The 23,384-nt window shown below is 31.8% G+C and overlaps 1 protein-coding gene across 1 annotated transcript in view; it reads left to right on the top strand.

Annotated features, from left to right (window-relative positions):
• Positions 1–22,291, top strand: part of LOC148616662 (GTP-binding protein GEM-like) — a 30,541-nt gene extending 8,250 nt beyond the window's left edge. Inside the window, exons 2-4 of the mRNA XM_088583861.1 lie at positions 16,815–16,897; positions 18,916–19,102; positions 19,914–22,291. Coding sequence (XP_088439987.1) covers positions 16,815–16,897; positions 18,916–19,102; positions 19,914–20,158 — 515 coding nt within the window. The 3' untranslated portion in view covers positions 20,159–22,291. The remainder of the gene's footprint in view (positions 1–16,814; positions 16,898–18,915; positions 19,103–19,913) is intronic.
• Positions 22,292–23,384: the final 1,093 nt, after the last annotated feature.

Raw genomic sequence — 23,384 nt, forward strand, 5'->3', positions numbered from 1 at the left:
CTTAAAAATATAACACTTGTGTCCCATTTTGAGTATACCTTACATTTTATCACCGGTTTGACGTAATTTGTATAACATTAGATTGTTGTCAATAGCACGTACTTATTTACTTTAGCGCCTCCTACGTACAGTACAATAATAAGACCATCTGCGAGTTTTCAAAGTAATTACCAGCATGGGAAATTAAGCTTTGGTAAACCACAGCATGTGTTCCCGTGCTAATAGTTTTTACATATGTCAAAGCTGGTGTGCCGTGTTTAGAGCATTATCACACGTCACAATCAGGCGTAAAACAAAGCCAATAAAACCCGAAGACTAGACTCATTGGATGCAACCAGTATCTTTTAATATGAACTCTTAAATTGGACAAACAGTTAAATATGACAATTAACTATAACAAACCGCCTCTCCCACATCTTGTTGTCAGTCTTCTCCGGATTTTAGCACATGCGAACTATAACTTCTTTATCTAAATATACACGAGGATATGTAACAAATCAAATGCATAAGCTTGTGACGTTGCCAATGGTGATAGATTGACCATAGGTTGACTTGCTTTTGAGCACATGTGGAATGCACAAGTATCAAAAGTGTGGTATGATTAAATTAAATACTTGGCATAGTACCGCAAAAAATGATATATATATATTTTAAATAACTAATGTCATTTATAATTGAATTATCATATCCTTTTTTTCGATTTTAGTACTGTAATTATTCCACCACGAAATAAAAAGTACTCGTTAATTTTTTTGTTTTTTTTTCTTTTTTTTTCTTTCTTTTGTATGGCTTTTTTATTGCTTAGCATGAAATCATTGAATCGTACTGAATATCTCTAAAACAAATCGGTCAAAAGGCTTAGTCAGTGACAAAACAGGCATTACTACATAACTACGGTCTCAAGTATTTGTTCAGTACTTCTCAGTAAAAAAAAAACACAAAAAAAAACGCAGTTGTTTTTACATTATCTAAATATGTATGCGTCATTACCTCCAGACATAACCAGAAGTGTTTGTAACGTTCGTCTTTTATGAGATATTGACAGGTAAAATTAACCCAAAATGCACTATGGGAAATTGGCGGGAAAATTATCTCGTATTTTCCCCGAAATATGCAGTAAAAATATCTACGTCACCGATGATTCAAGATAAACTAAATAGCGTTCATGAATATATCTGAGGAAAAAAAAATAATGACCCCCCCAAAAAAAACAAAAACAAAAAAAAACAAAAAAAAACGTTTACTCCATGTACATCTTGAATTAAAAACAAACGATTTCCCAAGAAACATTTATGACCCTAGCTTCAATGGAGTCCAAGTTAATCATAAAATATTATCTGAATCAGTGTTTTAATTTTGTCTTAAATTCGTTACATCTTTCTTTGAAACTATAACCATAAGACTGGCTCAAAGGAAATAACAGAACATAGTCAAAATTGGAAAAAAAAACATACATGCAGGAGGCATAATCAGGAAAACATTGAAAAAATAAACGTAGTGTTATTTTGAAGTTTTAGTTTTTATTGAGATATATCTAACAGGGTTTGAAAAGAAATTAAAAATTCAAGAACACAGAGAGATAAATTAGAACAAAGGTTATATTAATTATCTTAAATGTTTTACGGAAAGGATCTGCATCGAATGTTTTATGATTTTCAAATATTGTATTTAAAATAAGTAAAAATGCCACTGAATAAATAAATTCGAATAGATGTAATAGTTGAACGATATGGTTAATACATGAACACATGCATTGATATTTGGAAAAGTAGGCTTGATTATGTTCGATGTTTGTATGCATGTCGCTTCACATAAAAGCATATATTGTTATAAATACACATGGGAGTTGACTCCTTATCATGACATATTGTTCCCGTTTGATTAAGCCCATCGTATTTAACCTTTAAAACTGAAATGTATACAACAGTTTGATCAATTTACATCATTGATCAAATTTACAAATAACAATTTAATTTATAAAAAAATGTCATGTTCTAAACTTTCAAACAAATATTTTGTTAAACAATTTTATACAACATTGCATTTATTATCATATTGGTCCTATTTATGGTAAAAATAATTGATTTCAAGTAAATCACTAAGAAGGTTAACCCTATACATGATAAGAGAACCTGTTTGTTTTGTTTAAATTAATCAACTGCTACATTACCAACGGACACATTCAGTAATGATAATCAAATTTCAGATTGTAGTGCAATTAAGTCGACCCGATATATTTATTGTTGTAAATTTAAAAAAAAACAGTCACATAAGTATACCTGTATAAAAGTTCAACAAGCCGAACGCCAGGTATCTATTTCACAAAAAGTCGTAAGTGTGAAATTGTTCGTAAGTTATGACGTCACAGAGCTATTATTGGTTGTGAAGTCATTACTTACGATCTACTTTACACTTACAACTTTTTGTGAAATTGACACCAGAATAATAAAAGCAAACTTTGATAAATATTACATGGAAGAAATATCTTTTTGAATGAGGTAGCAAAATCTGACACACTATAATTCCAATTAAATGTTAGAATTGAAAGTTCCAGTATGCCAGTTTAAAAGGTAATCTCTAAACAGTGGCATTAAAATTATATACAAAGAAATATACGTACATAAAAAATAAATGGTCAACAAGTAGCACTCATTCACAAAAAAGTCGAAAAAGGAAGCCAAATTCAGTGCATCAAAGTTATATCATGTGCAAAACAAGGATAAAGAACCTCAGTGCTGAAAGGGCTTTGAATTTTGTGTTACTTCTAATTTTGATGAACAATCAACTATATAATTCAATACAATCAAATCTGCCTACCAATGTATTAATATTCATATTGTTTATAAAAAGAAAGTCAAAAAGTCAAATAAATCAAATAAAATTAAATTAAGTAAGGGTAGATGGAAGAACAAAAAAGTAAACGTGTATTGACAAGCTCCACACAGAGGTAGCCATTCGTTTCCTCTCTTACTTACCGCTGCAGACAGGCTTTCAAAATTTTGCAAATGCAAAACAAACGTCGTTTTACCATCTGATGACGTCGTGTAAAATCCCCAACTTTTTCCCGACTTTGCAAGTTTCTTGCTTTTTCTGAGGGGCTGAACGTCTTTATTGATACAAAACACGCGAGGCGCAAGTATTCTCTGCACTTGCAGACAACCCTGTGATGCGTATGCCATGTCTACTGGAATACTTCTTTTACCTACTAACTTAGTTTGTATGTTACACCAGGCAACTTCTGAACTTATATTTTTTTTTTCTTTGATGAAATAAATTACATTTTCTAAACCCATTAAGGAATTGTCACGGAAGACACACCCATTAAAACCAGAAGTTCTTTCATTTAATGTTTTCCTTATATAGACAAGTTAATTTATTAGTGGGGAAAAAGAAATCAAAATAAGTACAGAATGTATCATTATACTGATTCAAACAAATAACCAATAACACTTAAAACAAATTGAAGAAGTACTGAGTAAATAAAGCTTTTTTACAACTAGCAGCACTTTTCCAGTTAACAGGAAAGTAAAACTTCTATCACATTTTGAATCATCCTACCTATTTTATAATCAGTAATAGAAACTAAGAATATAATCCGATGTTTGTAAATTTTATACGAGGAATAATATTCTAGGGATTATCATATTCCTATTATCAATTATCTCTTCCTTGTTTGTTTATTTAATATATGTATCAATACTGATTTGTTAAAAGCTGCGTTATCCGTTATATCTAAAACAAAGGATATGAATTGGGTCATTAAGCCTACATTCTAAACGATCAATGATTAAATTGACATTTTTTAACCAAACAATAAATAACTTCAGTTTTATTGAATATAGTCAATTTATGACATTTAAATGTCAGTAGGACAGTCCGAGACAATGCATAGATGGCGGTTACAGTGTTTTGATTTTTTACATGCCTTCTATAAAACCTCAGTCAAATAATTTTTTGGGTTTACATTATAATGAAATGGGTCCTTGCATTAAGTGTAAGTGTTTGTAAGAACACAAATAGGAAAAATCAGAAACATGCATGTCAAAACCTCACCGATCTGACAATATGATTTCACACAAAGATGATTCCTTTATTTGAGCCATTATTTGATCTCTGCATCATTGGCTTTGCGCAGAAATTTTTTAATAGAATCTTAGAAAAATGAGATTTTGACAGAGTAATCTGCCCTTGAAAGATTCAATTCACTGATACTGATAATGCAAATAAACAAAATTACACTATCAAAATTATGTTTTTTTTTTCAATCCATGTTTCACCCACTGCCTGATTCTAACTGTGACTGACACTTAAAAAATCTATATTTTAAATTAATCTTTTTACAAATCAAAAAAGTAAACGGCAATATTCAGTGATCAAATGCACCACTAATCTTTCACCTAAATGTAAATAAATGATCAACCTGTTAACTACGGAACATGTGCATTACCCAACAATCTATCGGCCCTTTCTATTTCCACCAATCAGTGCCTGGTAAATCGATAATCTCTAGATACAAGAACTATCGTTTCACACCGGTTAGAAGGTTTGAAAATCGATTCAAAATGGGAGAATCAGCTTTTGCACACATGTGAGTAAGTAAGTATAAGTCTGCTCTTTCTAAATTGACTCAATAATATAAAGAAAGCGATGGCCTTCAGTCCGAGCGATGTCCAAAGCAAAATTATCAGGTTCCCTTTTCAACAAATTAGACTTCATGCCATTTATCATTTTGCCAGGCTTAAGGTTGTTGAGTAATTTTTCATCAGTAATAATTACAGAAGTCTTTTAAACGTTTTGAGTAGCTTGCATTTTAAATAATTCTAAAGCTCCAATGTACCCTGATGCAGTGCTCTACCTCGACGAAAGTTTTTCAAGTGTCAGTATGATGAATTTTTAGACGATTGTATATACATTTAACAGGGAGCTATGCTCGCTTATTACCAAATGCGTATGCCAGAAAGCGATATATTTGTAAATTAACTTTGGCTTGGCATTCATAATGTATTCCGAGTTCAGGAAATTATCATATTGTGTAATTGGATCTAATTCGGTATTATGTGTGAGATTATTAATTGTACTTACGGAGCCTTGTTATTCCTTTGAATATGCCAATTGTTTCGTCCTTTTCATTTTCTCATATTTACTTTGACTGCTGAATGTGAAATTAATATTTGTTTTGTTAATTCTCGTCAAGGATTATCAGTGTATCAAATATGTACGACGTTTAATGATGTGTATCTCTGTTTGCTTACTCCTATTTCCCTATTTAAACAACTAAAATTAAAAATAATGATCTGCCAATAGCAATGTGATATGTTTCACACAGGTAAGATAACACTGACAATCGATAAAGCAATTGTAATTTAGTGAAAATTTGCACAAGTTCATTAGGGTTAAATTTCTAATACCATACCAACGGAGCTGGAAAATATGGCTGGGTTAACAAAAGTTGTATTACTGGTGCTATCAGAAAAACATTAAGCCTGTATTGTTTCCCAATGTACCATGAAATATCTCGGAAATTCGCGATGGTCACATAAACAAAAAAAACGGGATTACTCGGCAACACATTTTTTACTCCAATAAGACTTAAAAACCTGGCGTCTCATTTTATAGTAAGAACGTCATATATCACCAAAATATTAACATTTTTTAATAAATACAATTCTCCTTTATTATATATTTTGATAATTTTCCGAATGAAAAAGATATTGTTTTGAGTTTTTCTAATGAAGTTTCTTTTGATTTACATATACATTACATATGTTGCATCAGGAAATGTCACAGTCAGTGCTGAGAGGAGTCCATTAACATTAATTTCTGTAGTGTGTTCGTAATTGTTTCTTCATGGAAGACTGATTCTTGTGACTAAGTACTTAAGTTTGATCCAAAACTGCTGCAAACCTCATTTGTTAGCTCAACGTGCAAAATAAAAAGGGAAGTGCAAATGTATCATTTAGCTATGAACTGTATTTTTTGTTAGCTTTTTTCCAACTCTCGTCTGATCATTTACGATTGTCAGCTCCAGATTTATGCTTCCAGTGTCGATTAATTAAAGATTACTTTTGAAGTTTAGTTTATGTGCCATGTTATATAGTTTAGGAAGTTTCAAGCACTGCTCATACACATGTTATCTTGTATAATTTATTCTTTTGAACTTATCAGGATAGGTTTTGTTAAGGCACAGCTGAATTAAACGTTTCATTTGCATGGTGTTCTTCTCATTTTTTTTTCGTTTTTTCGTTCATGACTAATGAAGTAGGTTAAGGGTATTGGGTAGTAACTGAATATAAAAGTATGTGTACCTTATCAGTAAATGTAATGCAGGTAATTTTGCTATATCAGAAAAAAAACATTTAGATCGTTGAAATCAAATGATACAATAAAAACGTCCAAGAACATTTCTTATTATGAATAGAGTTTATAGTGCTGACGTGGCAATGTGGCTTATATATATATTGAGATCCCACTTTAAAATCCTGTGGCTATCATCAGAGACTGCTTATGGATTGTCAAGCATGATGAATATCTTTTTTTTTCTCACACAGCAATTCGTAATTTGTTGTTTGACGGATGTCTACCAAAAATTAGGAACTGTTATCCCTAATGGCGTTCGTCCCGGTTCAACGTTGTTCGTTTTGGGTTTAACTTAAGGGGGGATCTATTTCCATATTTGTCGTATGTGTTCAAGGAATCGATAGAATATTAAATAAAACCAATGTCCAATGTGTGTAATTTAGAAATAAAGTGAATTGGGACTCAAACATAACCGGAAAACTTTAAAGAGTTTCCTAATAATTTCTGGTTATCTGTCAATACCGGACATCTCGACATCTTGAGTCGTGACCACTCGGCCCGTAATCCAGACTACTTGGCCTTTGAATAAAATTTTATCGAACTTGTTTAACTCAAAAATTTGTGAATTCAACGTATGAATAGTATATGAAAACAAGTTCAGAAATAAGTTTGCCGTAAGTTTTAGTGATTTAATCATAACCTTAGGATGTCAGAGACGGTCACTGATTTTCACCCAGTTAATGCCACAGCTGCATTAAGAAATGAATTACAAACTTTTTAAACTATATATACTTTAATGACACCAATATTTAAAAAAGCTTAGAAATTCTATCAATTTGAACATTCTGATTATGGGCTAAGTTGTCCACGTTCCGAGATGTCCGGATCCCCGTTGTAATAGTTGACAGTAGTAATTGGAGCGATTGGTCATATGGCAACATGTGAATGAAGCCTCTTATTTTGCTACGCGAATGGAGCGTAGTATTTTTTTCCTTCTATGGTCTCAGAGGCGTGACTTTATTTTGTACGTAAGAATTTTTGGTGGTGGTGACCTGATAAAACGGATGTTTCGTCATTGTTATTGTGTGTCTTAGTATAATTCGCTGATTATTATCTCTTGAAATTTTGATTAATGTGCATTTTAGTCTGTGTAATTGGATTGTGTCAAATTAGCTTTAGTAATTTGCAAGTATCAAATTTCCTTTAGACAGTACAATACATAATTTACAGTCATGTGAAATGCAGATTGTAAGAAAACACAGAGAACCTAACGACATTGATCTTGAAAAAGTATGTTCCGTGTCAATTTCCATTATGTTTTATTTACAGTTTATGGTACAGATTTTATTCTTTAACATTCTGTTCTTTAAGATTCCCGATGTTGATGTCAAGACATTTATTTTACGACGTAAATGTCAAGGCTTTAATCTATAGAAATCGGAATTAACATAGTAATGAACATTAAAACCATTAATCCTATGACGAAAGAAAACATAACATTTCTATTCGAAGGATAAATTGAAAGATATTAAAAGAACTATATTGTCTCAACATTCTCATCTGGAGTATTTTCCTTTATATCAGGTTTCGACTGGGATTTATAGGTCGCTGAACAGACTGAACTAGGATTGTAGAATGAAGTAAAGTACACATTTTTTTCTGTTGAGGTTTTTTTGTTCTTCTGAAGATTAGTGTAATACAAAAACAGTTTTACCACTTTAAGTTGTCTTTTCAAATTACCAAACGTTCCTCAGAAATATCAGCTTATCCAATTTGTTATTTTGAAACAAATGGCAAAAGTGTTTAATACAAACATGAAAAAAAATGAAGTTTAAGGATATTTCTAATCGATGCTTTATACCAAAATCCAAACAATCGTACTAATTACAATGTACGTTATAATAACCGATAATTATGGACTATTGAAAACTATGTTTCAATTCAAGGTGACGCAAAATATAAAACTAGTTTCATTTTATCCTTATAGAAAATTTGTCTTGAAATGAATGTTTTTAATTGGAAAATGTCAGCAAACGGAGTGAAAATATGGAATATATATGTTTTTGTGTGTCATAGCGATTGCTTTTACATTTTATCTGTTTTTTTCCCTTTTCATCGACTTTTGATTGCAATCAATAATGAATGTAAGTTTCTCTCTTTTTCCAAGTTTATAAATTGTATGTTTCTGTATTTCTATAACTATTTTATTCATTTTAATACTAAAAGCAATATCATACCGTTTATACATTTTCATTGTATAAATCACATCAGAAATGCCTCATTGGAAATTAAATTACATTTTAATCATCTTGCCTTAATGAGGAACAACACGCCATCAGATTGATGGAATGCTGATATAAGTACTGAGCAAAAATAAGGTTCACATTGATTTTTCATTTATTGCACAAAATAATTTCCGCTTTCGTTTTCAGATGTTTAATAAATGTAGATATACGGTGGATGTTTTTCGACCTTCGCATTCTACTGTCGCATTTTTTTGTATACCCCGAACGTGACATTTTATGAGCAACTCGTAAGACGCTTACACTACCGATGCATCAGATCTATTCTACCAGTTTTCTCATTTCCTTTTGTTTCTTCGTACCTGTGATTTTGGTGTGTTTACTTCACATTCTTTGTTGTGTTTGTCTATTTTCGTTGTCTAGTCATTAATTATTATAGGACTACATACTGTCCAAGTCTAGTTTCTTCAATTTCCCGTCATAAAATTAGCAATTGTAGTAGTTTTCTTTTCATCATGTACATGAAACACTAAACTATCTGTTGAGTTTAGATCTTGTATCACAAGTGTATGATTATAACGATTACTGTGATTTTTAAGATAGGGATCGAAAGCTTACACGAAAACCATCGGTAAAGGGATATGTTACGTATACATCATAGTCGTTTTTATGACCTGATACACTGTTATAAAGTGTCCGTTATCAGTATGACCAACGGTCCTCTTTTTTTTAAAGATATTCCTCCTCTTTCATTTAAATTGACATTCAAACATTAGCATGGTAGACGACAAGCTAGAAGCAGGAACTGTTCAACTTTCGAATGCCACTGAGTTCAATGTGTAGCTTTTAGATTGTGTTTTGTATTTATATTCTTCGATTGTTGTCATTTTGTTTTCCGCTTCTTGTTTTGTCCACAACTTTCCGTTCGTTGTTATTTTGAGGATGGCTTATGTTAATAAAATTTTATTCTGCGCGAGTGAATCATCCAACAAAAGTATCGTATCATTTTTCGTGTCAATAGAAACGAAATACATGGTTAGCTTTGTGTTTTCTAACGTAGTCAATGATGTTTCCTGGTGTTTGTTTTAAAATGATTATCAATTGTGTCAAATGCTTCAGTATGTATGATTATGTGGCGTATTATTCACAGAAGTAAGGCAATTTTACACTTGACATTTACCCATAGTAAGTTCATAAGTCTTAAAACAGGAAGACACTTAAAACCTATTGTACAATCCTAAATATTAGCATATACTTTTCATAAAAATGATGATACTTCATCTTGAAAATATTGATATCAACTTGGGATGCCTTCTACGGTTTTATCAAGGCACATGCTCAACAATGTCATGTTGTAGATGCACGTACCTTCTCAAACAAATCACTATGGCATGTAAAATCAAATAACACAACCAAAGAAAACAATTCTGCAGTAAATTATTAATACCAGTATCTTGGGATATTAAATCGATGTATCAGTTACAGTACCGTATGAAGCATACATTTAAGCTAAGTTGTGTAAAAATCACAAATTCTTAGTGACATTGAATTATCAAGTGAATAAATAATATATCTCTGTCTGGAAGTCAAGCCTTTATTTGTTCAAAGATCTAATCGTAATATAACAAGATGATTCAGAGTAAATTACACTGCATTGGTTGCATATAAAATATAAAAAAGTCTAAATTCTAAAAGTTCTGAATATTCTTTTGTTTATATGACATTTAAAACAATCCTTTATGTTTTAGTAACTGTGGAAGCAATTTTTGTTATTTAAGTTTTGTATCGTTAATTTTTCACATTTTTCCTAAAAAGTATCATAATGAAATCTTGTGATAAAATAACTTTTCATTATCCCAAAATGTAGTGACTTTCTAGGAAATGTGTTGCTAATTTTGTAAAAATAAAGTAAAGTGCATTGAATAAGAACCTGAATCTATAAGAAACTGTCCATTTAGAAACCAGCCAATTCCTATAATATGGGTGACACATAGTAAATTCTATGCAACAATTTTTTGGTTCCAATGTACTAGTTATAATAATATATATTTTAAAAGATCGACAATAGATGGCTCAGAATATGATTATACAGTTTCCTAAGAAAGCAACTAAATTTTGCACAACATGAAATACCTTTTTCAATTAATTCCAATGGTTTCTATGCAATTTACTTCTCTTTGATCGTTGCAGTTACTGGTAATCAAAAACATTTTTGCTGCAGCTTGTGTTAACAGCTTTGACATCAGGTGTTGGCTGAAATGCGTTCGCAAAGTTTATCGTACATCAAGGTTCATCATAACCTTTCGACATATGTAGCCTCAATTTCATTGCTTATTTTCTCTGACTACAAGCAAACCTGTTTATCTAAAATAATTTAAAGGCTTAGCATACCCTAGGTACGAGAAAGTTGCATTCAATTTATGTAAAATAATATGAAAAACCGGTCTGACTTTTGCTGATTCAATTTTATCAATTCTGCATAGAGGGCAACAATGAACTATGTCTGGGTAATGTTTTAAGATGTTCCTTGTGTATTAAATGAAAACTCAATTCACATTGACATATTGGTCAATAGAAAGATTATAGCCACCTATACACAATAGGTGCTTAAAGCTATGTAAATGAGTGGACCAAATAAGTGAATCTCATGTGTTTGTCTATTGTTGCCCTCTCTGCAGAATTGAAAAATATAACACTGCAAAAGTCTGATCAGTGTTTGATATAATATTACATAAATATTATGTAACTGTTTCATATCTAAGGGATGTTATGCCTTTACCAAATTCTATACACACAGGTTTGTCTGTTGTCAGAAGGAAATTAGTGGTAAAATTGAGGCAATATGTGTCGAAAGGTAAGGAGTAACATTAAGTATAAAGGACAGCCTCATGTAAATTATGATGCGACTATTGGTCTGAAAATTGTAATTTATTGAGGATTTTTCATATTATCCCGGACACAAAAAATATGTATATTACACCTTGCGTATTCCATCCCTAATTTAATCGGAATCAGAATATATATAGGTACTTTCATTGTAACTATATAACTATATGACCAAAAAAATAAATATGCATTTTTTTTATTTTATTACTAAATACAATGTTTGCATTGCATTTCGTATAAAATGCTTATATTTCAATTGTAATGCAAAATAGATAGTTCATATTTATTCAAAATGTATGACAATTGCTGGAAGATAAAAATAAAAAAAAACATCAACTTGTTAGATGACAAAAGCACATGACTGCACAAGACATGTCAATATTTACGTTGCCGATTTGATATATTGAATAATATTCCCGTAGGAAAAGCTGTGTCACGAATTGGATAATTGAGAACAGAAACGTGATAACTAGGTGATTTTGGTAGCCATTTTCTTTGGCAAGAATTATAAATTCTGTTTTGTTTAGGGTAATAACACCGTCGCTTTGCCAATTGAAAGGGTAATCAAGGGAACCAAGGTCATAAGGTAATCAAAAGAATGTAATCCAGGGAAAATGACCAGACATGGAAAATAGACATACACAACAAAAAACATACAGTAACTAAAATTATACATACAAAGTAACAAAAGTAAATGAGCAACTCGGACTCCACTAAAAACTGGGAGCATGGACCAGGTGCACCGGTAGGGTAAGCGTCCTCTGCTTTTCTAGAAACACACGCCGAGTTGTTAAAAAAAAGTCAAGTCCGGGGTAGACCAACGAGGGAAGGAAAACTATGACCGGTTGAATAAATCAGTTTTCATGGTGCTGATGGATACAACATAACGATCCACGAGTTCATGATAACGACCATAAAACTTCGGTCGTAAAGACGTCAATCTCATAGCAACATAATCCTGTTCCAGAAGCCTATTTGTTAAGAGTTATAGCGCGATACGAAAAGTCTGCGTAGTTTCGGCAAGCTCTGGATAACGTATGAGTTGTGATATGAACACTCCATACGCAGGAGCCGAAGGGATGTTGCCACAGATGAAAGGAAAGACAATACTGAATGAAAAGTCATCACGTTTGTCGTAAAGTTTGGTCAATAGTTTTCCTTTACCATCGATATCTAAGTGTAGGTCAAGATATGAGGCTGACTTCACAGTGTCTGTAGTATCCTTAATCTCAAGTTCTTTTGGGTAGATACGATGTATCAAATCCCCGAAATTAGGATTGTTTAAAGATAATACGTCATCTATATGTTACAGACCACCAATTCAACCAATGAGCATTTGGTACGTACGCAAAAATAGTCCTACGCAGAAATTACCCCTGTTCCTCATAGTGCTGTGAAAAAAGTTCTCATCTTATTTAAAAAATTTAAACAGTTTCTGAAAGGAAAAACATTTCTGTACATTTTATAGGTGCATTTTGCTTCTTGTGATGTGAAGCCTAATCTCCATAATGATTTTTAAATATACCCATATCTTGTGAAAACACTGGTATTTCCCATGCTATTTATAGACCCTTCACTTCCGGTGACCAGTACTGCACTGCAAGTCTGCTAACCCCACATGCCATTCTGAGGATTGTGAGCTGACATATGTAGAATCATGCTGATATATAGTCCTCTGCAGGTTAAAGTTAAGGTAAAGTCCAGAGAAGCCATTCAATATTGTGAAATTAGCATAGAAGCCTATGGGAAGTTGAATTAGTGGTTTTTAGCCTTAAGTTGAAGCCATGGCAAAATGAAAAGTTTCTTGAAATAGCTTTAAACTACTTGAAGATCTTGTTAACTTTGCCATGAGAAGAATACACTACAAAAATCCTTCAAAATATGCATTTTTTTAAGTTATAGGTCCAAATTATGGAAAATTGGTCTTTTTGGCTGATTTTCATGTCCTATCTTGTAAAAAGTGTAGAAAATTTAGTAAAAATATCAAATATTAAACTTTGAGGGCTATATTTACCTAAATATGGTGGTAATAAGCACTATAAGCATTCCCCTATGGCAACATGGAAAATCCATTATTGAGCACTTTTTTTGCTTTAGGTGCCCTTTACTGGTCATGTTTTAATGTGAAAATACTGTATTTACAAATTTAAAGCCAAATATATTACCTTTTGTGAAAATTTAAAGATTTAGGATTTTTGACGTGATCAAGAAAAAGGGTGAGGCATGTCAGAAATAAATTTTTAAAAATAGACCAATTTCTCAGAAAATGATTACTTTTAAAACTATTTCTTCATTAATATTGTTAAAAAACAAGGTGTGATTGATATTTTTTATTTGAAAAGTCATAAAAAGTTCTTTGCAAATATTTAATGCATTTAAGTATGGTAGAATATTGTCACTTTTTTGCTCGCACAACTTGGTTACCCTATATTTAAAAATCAAATATTTAAAAAAGTGCTTGTCACATTTCACTGAAACTTTGCAAATGCATTCAGTATGTGTGTAGGTAGATACCTGTATAGTTATTTATTTTTTCTAAGACAAAAAATGACTCTTTAGGTTACAGACCACCAATTCAACCAATGAGCATTTGGAACGTACGCAAAAATAGTCCTACGCAGAATTTACCCCTGTTCCTCATATTGCTGTGAAAAACGTTCTCATCTTATTTAAAAAATTTAAACAGTTTCTGAAAGGAAAAACATTTCTGTACATTTTATAGGTGCATTTTGCTTCTTGTGATGTGAAGCCTAATCTCCATAATGATTTTTTAATATACCCATATCTTGTGAAAACACTGGTATTTCCCATGCTATTTATAGACCCTTCACTTCCGGTGACCAGTACTGCACTGCAAGTCTGCTAACCCCACATGCCATTCTGAGGATTGTGAGCTGACATATGTAGAATCATGCTGATATATAGTCCTCTGCAGGTTAAAGTTAAGGTAAAGTCCAGAGAAGCCATTCAATATTGTGAAATTAGCATAGAAGCCTATGGGAAGTTGAATTAGTGGTTTTTAGCCTATATAGCGGAAACTTAGATTGAAGGATTTAGCCAAACGATATTCTTTCTTTCTGATCAGATCAGCTATAAAGTCAGCCTCATAAGAGTGAAGGATTAGGTCAGCAACATATTCTCATAGCCACTAGACGTTATTAAATGTAAATGTTCAGTCGTCCTGTTTTTCTCTAAATTTAAAATAATGTCCAGGATACGTGTAAGAAATGATAGAAACTAGTGCCAAACCGATATGTCTCTAAGAAAAGCTCTGTTTTATTTAGATTTGACGCAACGATCATTTCAGTAAAATCACTTAAGCATATTTGTTATTTTCCAATATAATCGAACAAATAAACAAACATGGGAGAAAATAACCGGAAAAGTCGAAACTTTAAATGATTATACGTATAAACGAAAGCTTTTTTTGTTAGGGCAATGAACCATTTTAGACTAAAAGTTTTGTCATGTTAACTTGAATATAAAATGTTTTAATACAAAAATAATTTATCAGTGAAAAAAATTATGTCTTATCCTAAGGTTTCACAAATCATTTTGTTCGATTAGTTTGCACCGACCATTTTTATCCCGAAAGGTGGAAGGGGCTAGCACTTGATGTCTGATAAGAATTGTTTTGGTGCAAGCGCATACTTTTTAATTTATATATCAGCAGCAAACGAAATCATTATATCCGTATTTGAAAATCTGCATTTAAAGTAGTGGGGTTAATAAAGAATCATTATTTTTATTATTTTCAATGGAATAGTAAAATTAATTCCCAAAAGTTTTTAACATTTATTTATTTTTTTTTAAATCCAAACACCACATCCATCCCATGTACTACCCCCTCACTTATAAAATGGTCGGTTCCATATGTTTGTGCATGTATATAGAATCTCAATTATTTTTCATTTTTCTATAACTGCGCTATATCTTCGATCAAAATATTTGTGGAAGTATTTGTAATTGTGACTTTTCCCTTAAGCTTCAGTTCTCGTGCATGTAAAATACATACTGTATACTGCTAAGGTTTAAAAATCATAAATCATTTTTGCGCGGAAAAATGAAGCCTTAATAAAAATAAAACTTTAGTTTTATTACTGATTTAAGGTCTCCCTTACCTCATATAAAATGAATGAAGACGTGCCTTTATCGTACTTTAGCTACTATAAAAAAGGTGAAAATGATGACTTTCAAAGATGATACTTTGGAAGGAATATAGTGACCAAAAGTAATAAATATATATTATGATGCATGGACATTAATTTGATCATTTGCATGTAAAATGTGTTTGTATGATAAATGCCGTACTTAAAACTCCTAAGTTGCAAGCTAATTGTTCACATTTCAATGGCGGGTAATCAAGAAAACAATGATTCGAACGTGTTTAAGTTTGTTTGTTTGTTTGTTGGGGTTTAACGTCCGAGCAGCAATATTTCAGCTATATTCAGACGATGAACATGAAATTGATGATAAAATGAACATGAAATGATGATGAAATGAAAAAGGGATGGGACACAAAGACAATGGGGTCGACAAATTTAGATTGCCACTGAAAATAGGGAGAGGTGGGTAGGGTCGGGCAATGTAGCCTCCTGTGGCGGAGCCCTATGTTTTCTACTCCGGGAGAATACCACAGAAAGTATCTTTAACGTGCGAGGAACGTGGCATCTTTCCCAACACGGTGCACCACTATGGTTTGCGGTCAGGTTTTCCGTATCATAGCCTGACAACCCCATCATGTAACACGCCAGGGGTACCCCATTCCACCACCTGAGGCACACATCCCAGTTGCTCTGTGGGCAGAGCGCCCTAGCCCCTGGCTAGGGTTCTGAGCACTATTTAGTCGTCTTTTACGACAAGCTTAGCGCTGCTGCAGGCCTATTCTTTTAACACCCGGACCTGCACGGGGCTCGAACGTGTTTAAGAAATATTTATATATCTTAAACACGTTCGAAATATAATCCAAGGAAAGCGACTAGAAAGAATGAATTGCAATACTATTTGATGAATGTTCATAGTACTTATGAATTAGAATAGTATTTCCTAAAATCTCATGATTTTGTGCTATATTTCTTTTCATTCACAATGAACAACATATGCTCAAACTTTAAAAGTAAAACTTGATTTTTGTCAATGCTATTCTGTACTACACAAATAACATCTTCTTATCTGAAGTTCATAATCGTAATATTCGCAAAATACATTTTGAATAAAGAACGTATTTTGCATTTAGAAAGTATATTACTTTGACTTTATATGAATGATATATCTTTTGAAGTAACATGGTTTTAGTGTTAAAGTGATACTGTCTATAAAAAAACTCAGATATTGACCAACGCGACCGTTTTTGCTAACAAAATGACATTTATATCTAATTTATTACAGACAGCGACCAGGAGAAGAGAGTTTCAGTGCTTTTAGATGCTGAAGAATCCATACTGGAATTCGTTGACCTTGAATGCGATTTGGTAAGACACTTATTTGTCTAGAATAATTGAGAAAGTGGACAAGTATATCCATCCAATAAATCTTAGGAAAGCTTCCTAGACAGATAGTATTATCTAATTAACGTGTGATAAGATAAAACAGACGGTACAGATAATTCTATTCAGAAATAAAGTGGACAAGGTTTATAAACTCTTGTTTATATCATATCTTGTAAACGTGTGTAGTTTGACTGTTTAGAAGAGAATTTACTTCAAATAACTAAATACACAATGGTATATTGCTACTCTTTACAAGACATCAACCGTTAATTGTGAATATTTCATTCTTATTTTTTTTTCAGGTGTAATATTATAGCTACTATATGATTTATTTAAGAATTGACTGTGATAAAAATTTTGTCTATTGAAAAATAATATAAATTTTCCATGTGCATATTGTTTATTGCGCGAAGTGCCACTGAAAATAGGGAGAGGTGGGTAGGGTCGGGCAATGTAGCCTCCTGTGGCGGAGCCCTATAGTTTCTACTCCGGGAGAATACCACAGAAAGTATCTTTAACGTGCCAATTATTATAAATTAATTTTAAAACATATTTTTATCTTTAAACGTGAAAAAGTAGCCCTGACTTTAATGAATAGGGGCGTGTCAATATTTGTTCATCCACTGAGATATAACAAAATTATTTTAACAAATCAGATTACAGTATTTATCACAAATTAATCTATGGCTTATTGTTCACTTACAAGGAGTACTTGTTTTATTTGTCGTTACTGTTTTTAAAGTTATTTTGTTCCCTCGTCAAAATATGATTCAATTGTAATGTATACAAAAATATTTATGAAATCAACTATATAAATAAGCACGTAATCTTAGTAAGCTACAAGATTTGCATGCATGCATCCCTCTGTTTGCTCTAACTATTATCTTCTCTTGCATTGCAAATGCGGTTAGGTTTTATGGTCATTTAACGGTTTTTACAGCTTTTTATGACAATAATTTTATGCTCTGAGGTCGTTATTAAATCAATTATGATACTTCAGGATGGAGAACTTGTTTAGGCATTAAAGAATTTAACCGCTCACTCTATTCACGACTTGTGAATATTTGTGATTTGACCTAAATCATTTAAATACTTCTTTAGTCAGCACTCTTTCTATATATGAACAATGACTTCCGCTAAGTTATGAAAAAGAAATATCAGTATTTCAACAAGACCAGAAGTGAAATACCTAATTAACCTTCCTATCAGCCATTAAGAGACCACATTAACCCTATAAATGCTATGGTTCCTTATCATGATGTACTTGAATGAAACATATTGATTCGAACCAAAGAAAATATCTTAGCGTTACATCACGAAACCAATATTAGCTTCCAATCCATTTTCCTATCAATATTGGGAGTTCAGAGAGGAGATCACTACATAATAATCCTCCAATCATTCTTTTATGTTTTCCGAAAACGTCTTATTAGACTTGAAGCCTTATTTCAAAGCAATTTGTCTTCTGTATTAAGTTCGTACCACAAGGTCGTTGGTCTCATTGATAACACACCGGAAAGGTAAACATTTATTACGACACACTTTGCTTTTAAGAGGAATTAATACGAAAACAATATAAAAAGAAGTACTATTATGATTATTCTTAAACCTGATAATCATCTCTTGTTTTGTGGCTTATCAAACACATATTGACATGCAAGTATAGCGGACTAAGAACGTCAAGAGCTTTTTAAAAAGTCATATTATCGAAATTAACTGAAGATTTTAATGGCTTTGGCAGCTGCGCAATTTGTAGATTTTGATTTTGATGCAGAATCTAAATGATAAAATAATTATGATGATATAATAAAAAGTGATAGCTCCTTATGTAACTGAAGTAATAACATGATATTTTAAAAATTTATATGAAAACAATAAAGAATATATATACAAAAGACATATTAAAAATTTGATTTGATATCAGTGAGAAAATATTAAGCTTTAATTGTGAATGTTTTTAATTTTGTGTGAATTTTGTGTACATTTTTTTTCTGCTTTAGGAGCAACGCAAGGAAGAGCATATGTTTGACTGTTATGTTGTTGTATATTCAATTGATGACCGGCAAACATTCGATAGAGCTGTAGATATTCTCTACCATCTCCGGAAAGAGAGACATATTTCTTCAGCAATGATTCTTGTTGGTAACAAAAGTGACCTTGTGCGCACAAGACATATCATGACAGAGGGTGCGTAACACTTTCTGTGAAAGTACTATTGTTCGTGGGGTACCAATTATTCACGGTTTTCACAGTTAGGCCAAACCACGAAATTTGGATCCCAACGATAAGGAGGTTTTCATTGATGTGTCTACTGAAAATCTCAAAACCACGAATTCAAGAACCCACGAACTTGCGTTTCTTCCCTAATCCACAAAAATTCGTATCCACGAATTAAAGTACTTTCACAGTAATAAGGTTTGTACTAAGGTGTCATCAAAAGTTTTTTCGCTGGATGACAGTATTTAAGTATTAGATATGTTTTCTTTAAATGTATAACGGAGAATATTAAAACAAACTAATTGATAAATGATGTTTAAGAAATGAAAATCATTTCACTTTCATACAATATACAATATATTACCTTTTACAGAAATTTAAAATATGTGTAAAGAAGCATTTAATACATACATTTTACTTATTTCGGCTTTTAATTTATTTCGAAAAATTTCAATCATCACGTTTGTACTCTAATTAAATGTTATTAAAGACTTCATTTCTAATAAAAATACATATAAATTTATCTGGATATGCTATGTAATAAATCATGCAACTAAATAAACCATAATAATATCGACGTATATTGCTTTCTACTACTGCGTTACCATGGTAACTTCATTCTGTAATCTATTGTTAATTCGTCATTTTATTCAATATTTTAACACGTGCTGCTTCTAACATTAAGACAATATACCAATATTTTTTTGTGAATTTTCCTTCAATTGTGTTTCTTCCTTTAATTAAACATTCAAATATAGACATATAATATCTTTCATTTCAGAGGCAAAGCCAGTGGCAGTCCAGTATGATTGTAAATTTATAGAAACTTCAACAGTTTTAAACATCAACATAGATGAACTCTTAGTTGGCATTCTGAAACAGATTCGACTGAAAGATAAACTGGAGAAAAAAGTAAAGTCAAACGGCTCAGACATTGGGTGTATCAACAAAAGTAAACATTTGCTCACAAAATTGTTTGGAAGAGACAACTTATCCAAATCATGTGAAAACTTGTATGTCCTATGATTTATTGTCTGTTTGTCTGTTCTCAAAACTGTTATCAATGTCAAAAAGTGCAATTCATTTCTGGACGATCTTCGCATAATCTCTTTTTTAACCTTTGGTTAATTTATGATATATTACTGTAACAATACGACCGATTTACAACCCCAAGCAGGTAAAATTTTACAACAATAATTTCAACCTACAAATTTTTCACTATAACAGTGCATTTCGATTTTGCATGTAAACAACGATATTGTTTCCAAACTAAGTGCCAAATACAAGACGTCTTTTTCATCTTTCGCAAAATATTACTCTTAGATAATTAAAATTTTCCACCAGTACATACATTTTGTAGTTTGGAAAAAGGCACCTTGAATATGTTTATACTTACGCCTTACATTAAATATCCTAATCGAAATTTATAGTGTATATCTTAAAAAGCGGACATTCGCAGCTGTACAAAATTTAGACAAATTTTGCTTATAGCTTAGATTCAACGGATAATTTCATAATTGATTTTTCAACGTAATATTTATACATTACAGAACCATGAAGTGACGAATGTCGATTCTACTTGAAATGTTTTTTTTAATGCACTGTATATTTTTACAATTAACCGTCGTATAACTTACATTATTAAAGTACTGTTTCACTTTTAGTCATTACTATGAACATTGAGCAAATAATAAGCCTTTTGCAAAATGACCTATTTTTGTTACATACAAACAACTCTGCTGGTTGTCCAATTTTATAAGCATAGTATGATATAGTCTATGTCGGTTGGCTGTCTATGTTATTTCATCCAGCTAAGTGAGAGTTGTCTTTCTTGTCGTTTAGAATTTGTAAACCGATTACAATAACCCGATTAATATTTACGGTACATTTGTATAGCTAAACACCACTAAAGTATTTCTAACCTGATAACCCGCTTGTAAACTCTCCGCTATCTTTGTTTCATATGGGATATTTTTATAGAAATTAAAGATTAGAAATTTGTTGGTGTTAACAAAATTCCAAAACACTTTAGGGACGTTTAAATGCAGCTGAAGTCGAGTTATTCGATATTTTGTCGACGGTTGTTTGAAATTCAAAACAGAAAATTTATGTCCCTCTGTCTTAAATGATGAGTTCAACATCTCTTTCAACCACATTTCCATAAACATGAAAGTGTGTCTTTTTGTTGAAAAGAAAACATAAAGAAAGTTATATTTAAATGTCGTTATGTTCAACATGTTGTTTTAAATTGCCTGTTGCTTTTAAATGAAACATGATCTCAAAGAATAAGTCCCAAATCAAGTTTTGAGTCCCTATTAACATACATGTCTACATATGAGAATATGTTGTTTCCTTTTAAATGTTCCGAAAGTATTAATTTCAGACAAACTGCAGTGCCTTTTAAAAGTTGTGAAATAAAGTATTGTGCTATATAACCGCTATTTAATTAAATATGCTGTTTGACATTAAAGGTATAATTATCGTTAACATGTCAATTGTTGTACAGATATCAGTTATTCTCATTAAAATAAAATGTTTGTCATCGAGACATAATATCTTGATGTAACTAAGGTTTCTGGTCTTTGTTTTACATTCATTTAACGGAGGAATAAATTATAGTATTATTTTGACATGATGCGCTGGAGAACGTCTAACACACACACAAACACACGCACACACAATAATGCTATGCGTTTATATGTTGCAATCACACACACGTGATAGTGTTGCTTGTCAAGTTAAAGCAATAAGACTAGATAAAAATGAGGTTTAGGAAATAGATGATCCTTGGACAAAGAATAGACTGAAAACAACTTAATTCAACGAATACACTCTGAACCAAAGAGAAAATGAGGAACCCAACCTCCATTAAAAATAGGGTAAGGATAAGGGTAAGGACCGTGTCAACTGGCAGGATACGTGTTTTTGAAATGCTTTACACGATTTAATCATTTATTAGACTTCATTTGTTTTTTTTTCTTGGTGCATTCTGATTTGTTCTTGATGAGCAGATATCATATAAAACAAAAATGTTCTTTTCATTCATCTGTTACTACCTGTTTAAGCTTAAGACTTGTTACGCCAAAACAAGTCATGATCATCACCTCAACGGCTTTCCAGTCGTCCTCGTAAGCTTATCGGCCTATATGTGTTCATGTACACCATTATAACATATAGTTAACATAGTTTTCTTCCTCAGTAAAGTTGTTGTCGTTTTTAGAAAATAAAAGAATCTACATACAAATGGCCACATTTTTTTAATGGATTTCTTATTCAATTTATAACATTTCCTTGCAGCTTCGGTATACTTTTTGTGTTCTGTAGTTCTGTCACCAAGTTTTTTTTTTATCCTTCTTATCAACGTAGAAACTGATTTGGTTGCCATAGTTGCCTACGATTCCGACGTATAAATTGGTATTTTAGAACAGAGCTGTGTCCTAAACAGTTATATCATAGCTTAACTGTAGTTTTAGATAAAAATATAATAGAGAACGAAGTCCTCATAACGGTTTTAAAAGCAATGTCAGCCTAATTTCAGTTTAAAACAGGAACTATTCATACAGAGCAAGAGAGATTCATCTTCACTAAATTGAGTTTATTATATGGCATTCATTAAAAACTTGAATTAAGAAACATTTTTTTACGATATGCCATAAGGGTAGGCCTGATAGGTCGAAGGTACGAACACTAATTATATTTATCTCACTAATTAGCAACAAGAAGTGACAAGAAACATCGAGAAATCCAAAGAAAACGAGAGGGGGGGGGGGTAGAATAGCGACAAGAAAAATTTTTTAATCTATCGATATATTCAACTTCAACCAATCACAGGTTAAACTAACTTGATATTAAGAAAGCCGTTCTTTAACTGTCAAAGGAAAATAAAAATCTTTTTAACACGTAATTAGGTTTTTAGAAAGTTGCAACTCGAGAAAGTCCGATCCAGAAAATCTTCTCATGAATATAACTCTTGAACAATGCAGAATTTTTTCTATTTGGAACATGTCTAGTCATGTCCCATTTGTTTGTCTATTTTTAGAAAAAGGAAAATTTGAAATGCATCTTGCACTACATTATATTCCAATATAATACAATGGTAACAGCTTTACCTCACAGAACGAAAACATAATTGATACATTCCAGAGGATGTCTTTATTTATTTAAAAAAATAAATTATTACATCCTATCGTTTTTGTTTGCTTTAAAAAATATCCCTCTCGGAACCCTCTGCGTTTACATCTCAAATTACAAC

This window comes from Perna viridis, chromosome 5 (genome assembly GCF_037379345.1).
Source record: "Perna viridis isolate PV_CMFRI_1.1 ecotype Kerala chromosome 5, ASM3737934v1, whole genome shotgun sequence".
Lineage (NCBI taxonomy): Eukaryota > Metazoa > Mollusca > Bivalvia > Mytilida > Mytilidae > Perna > Perna viridis.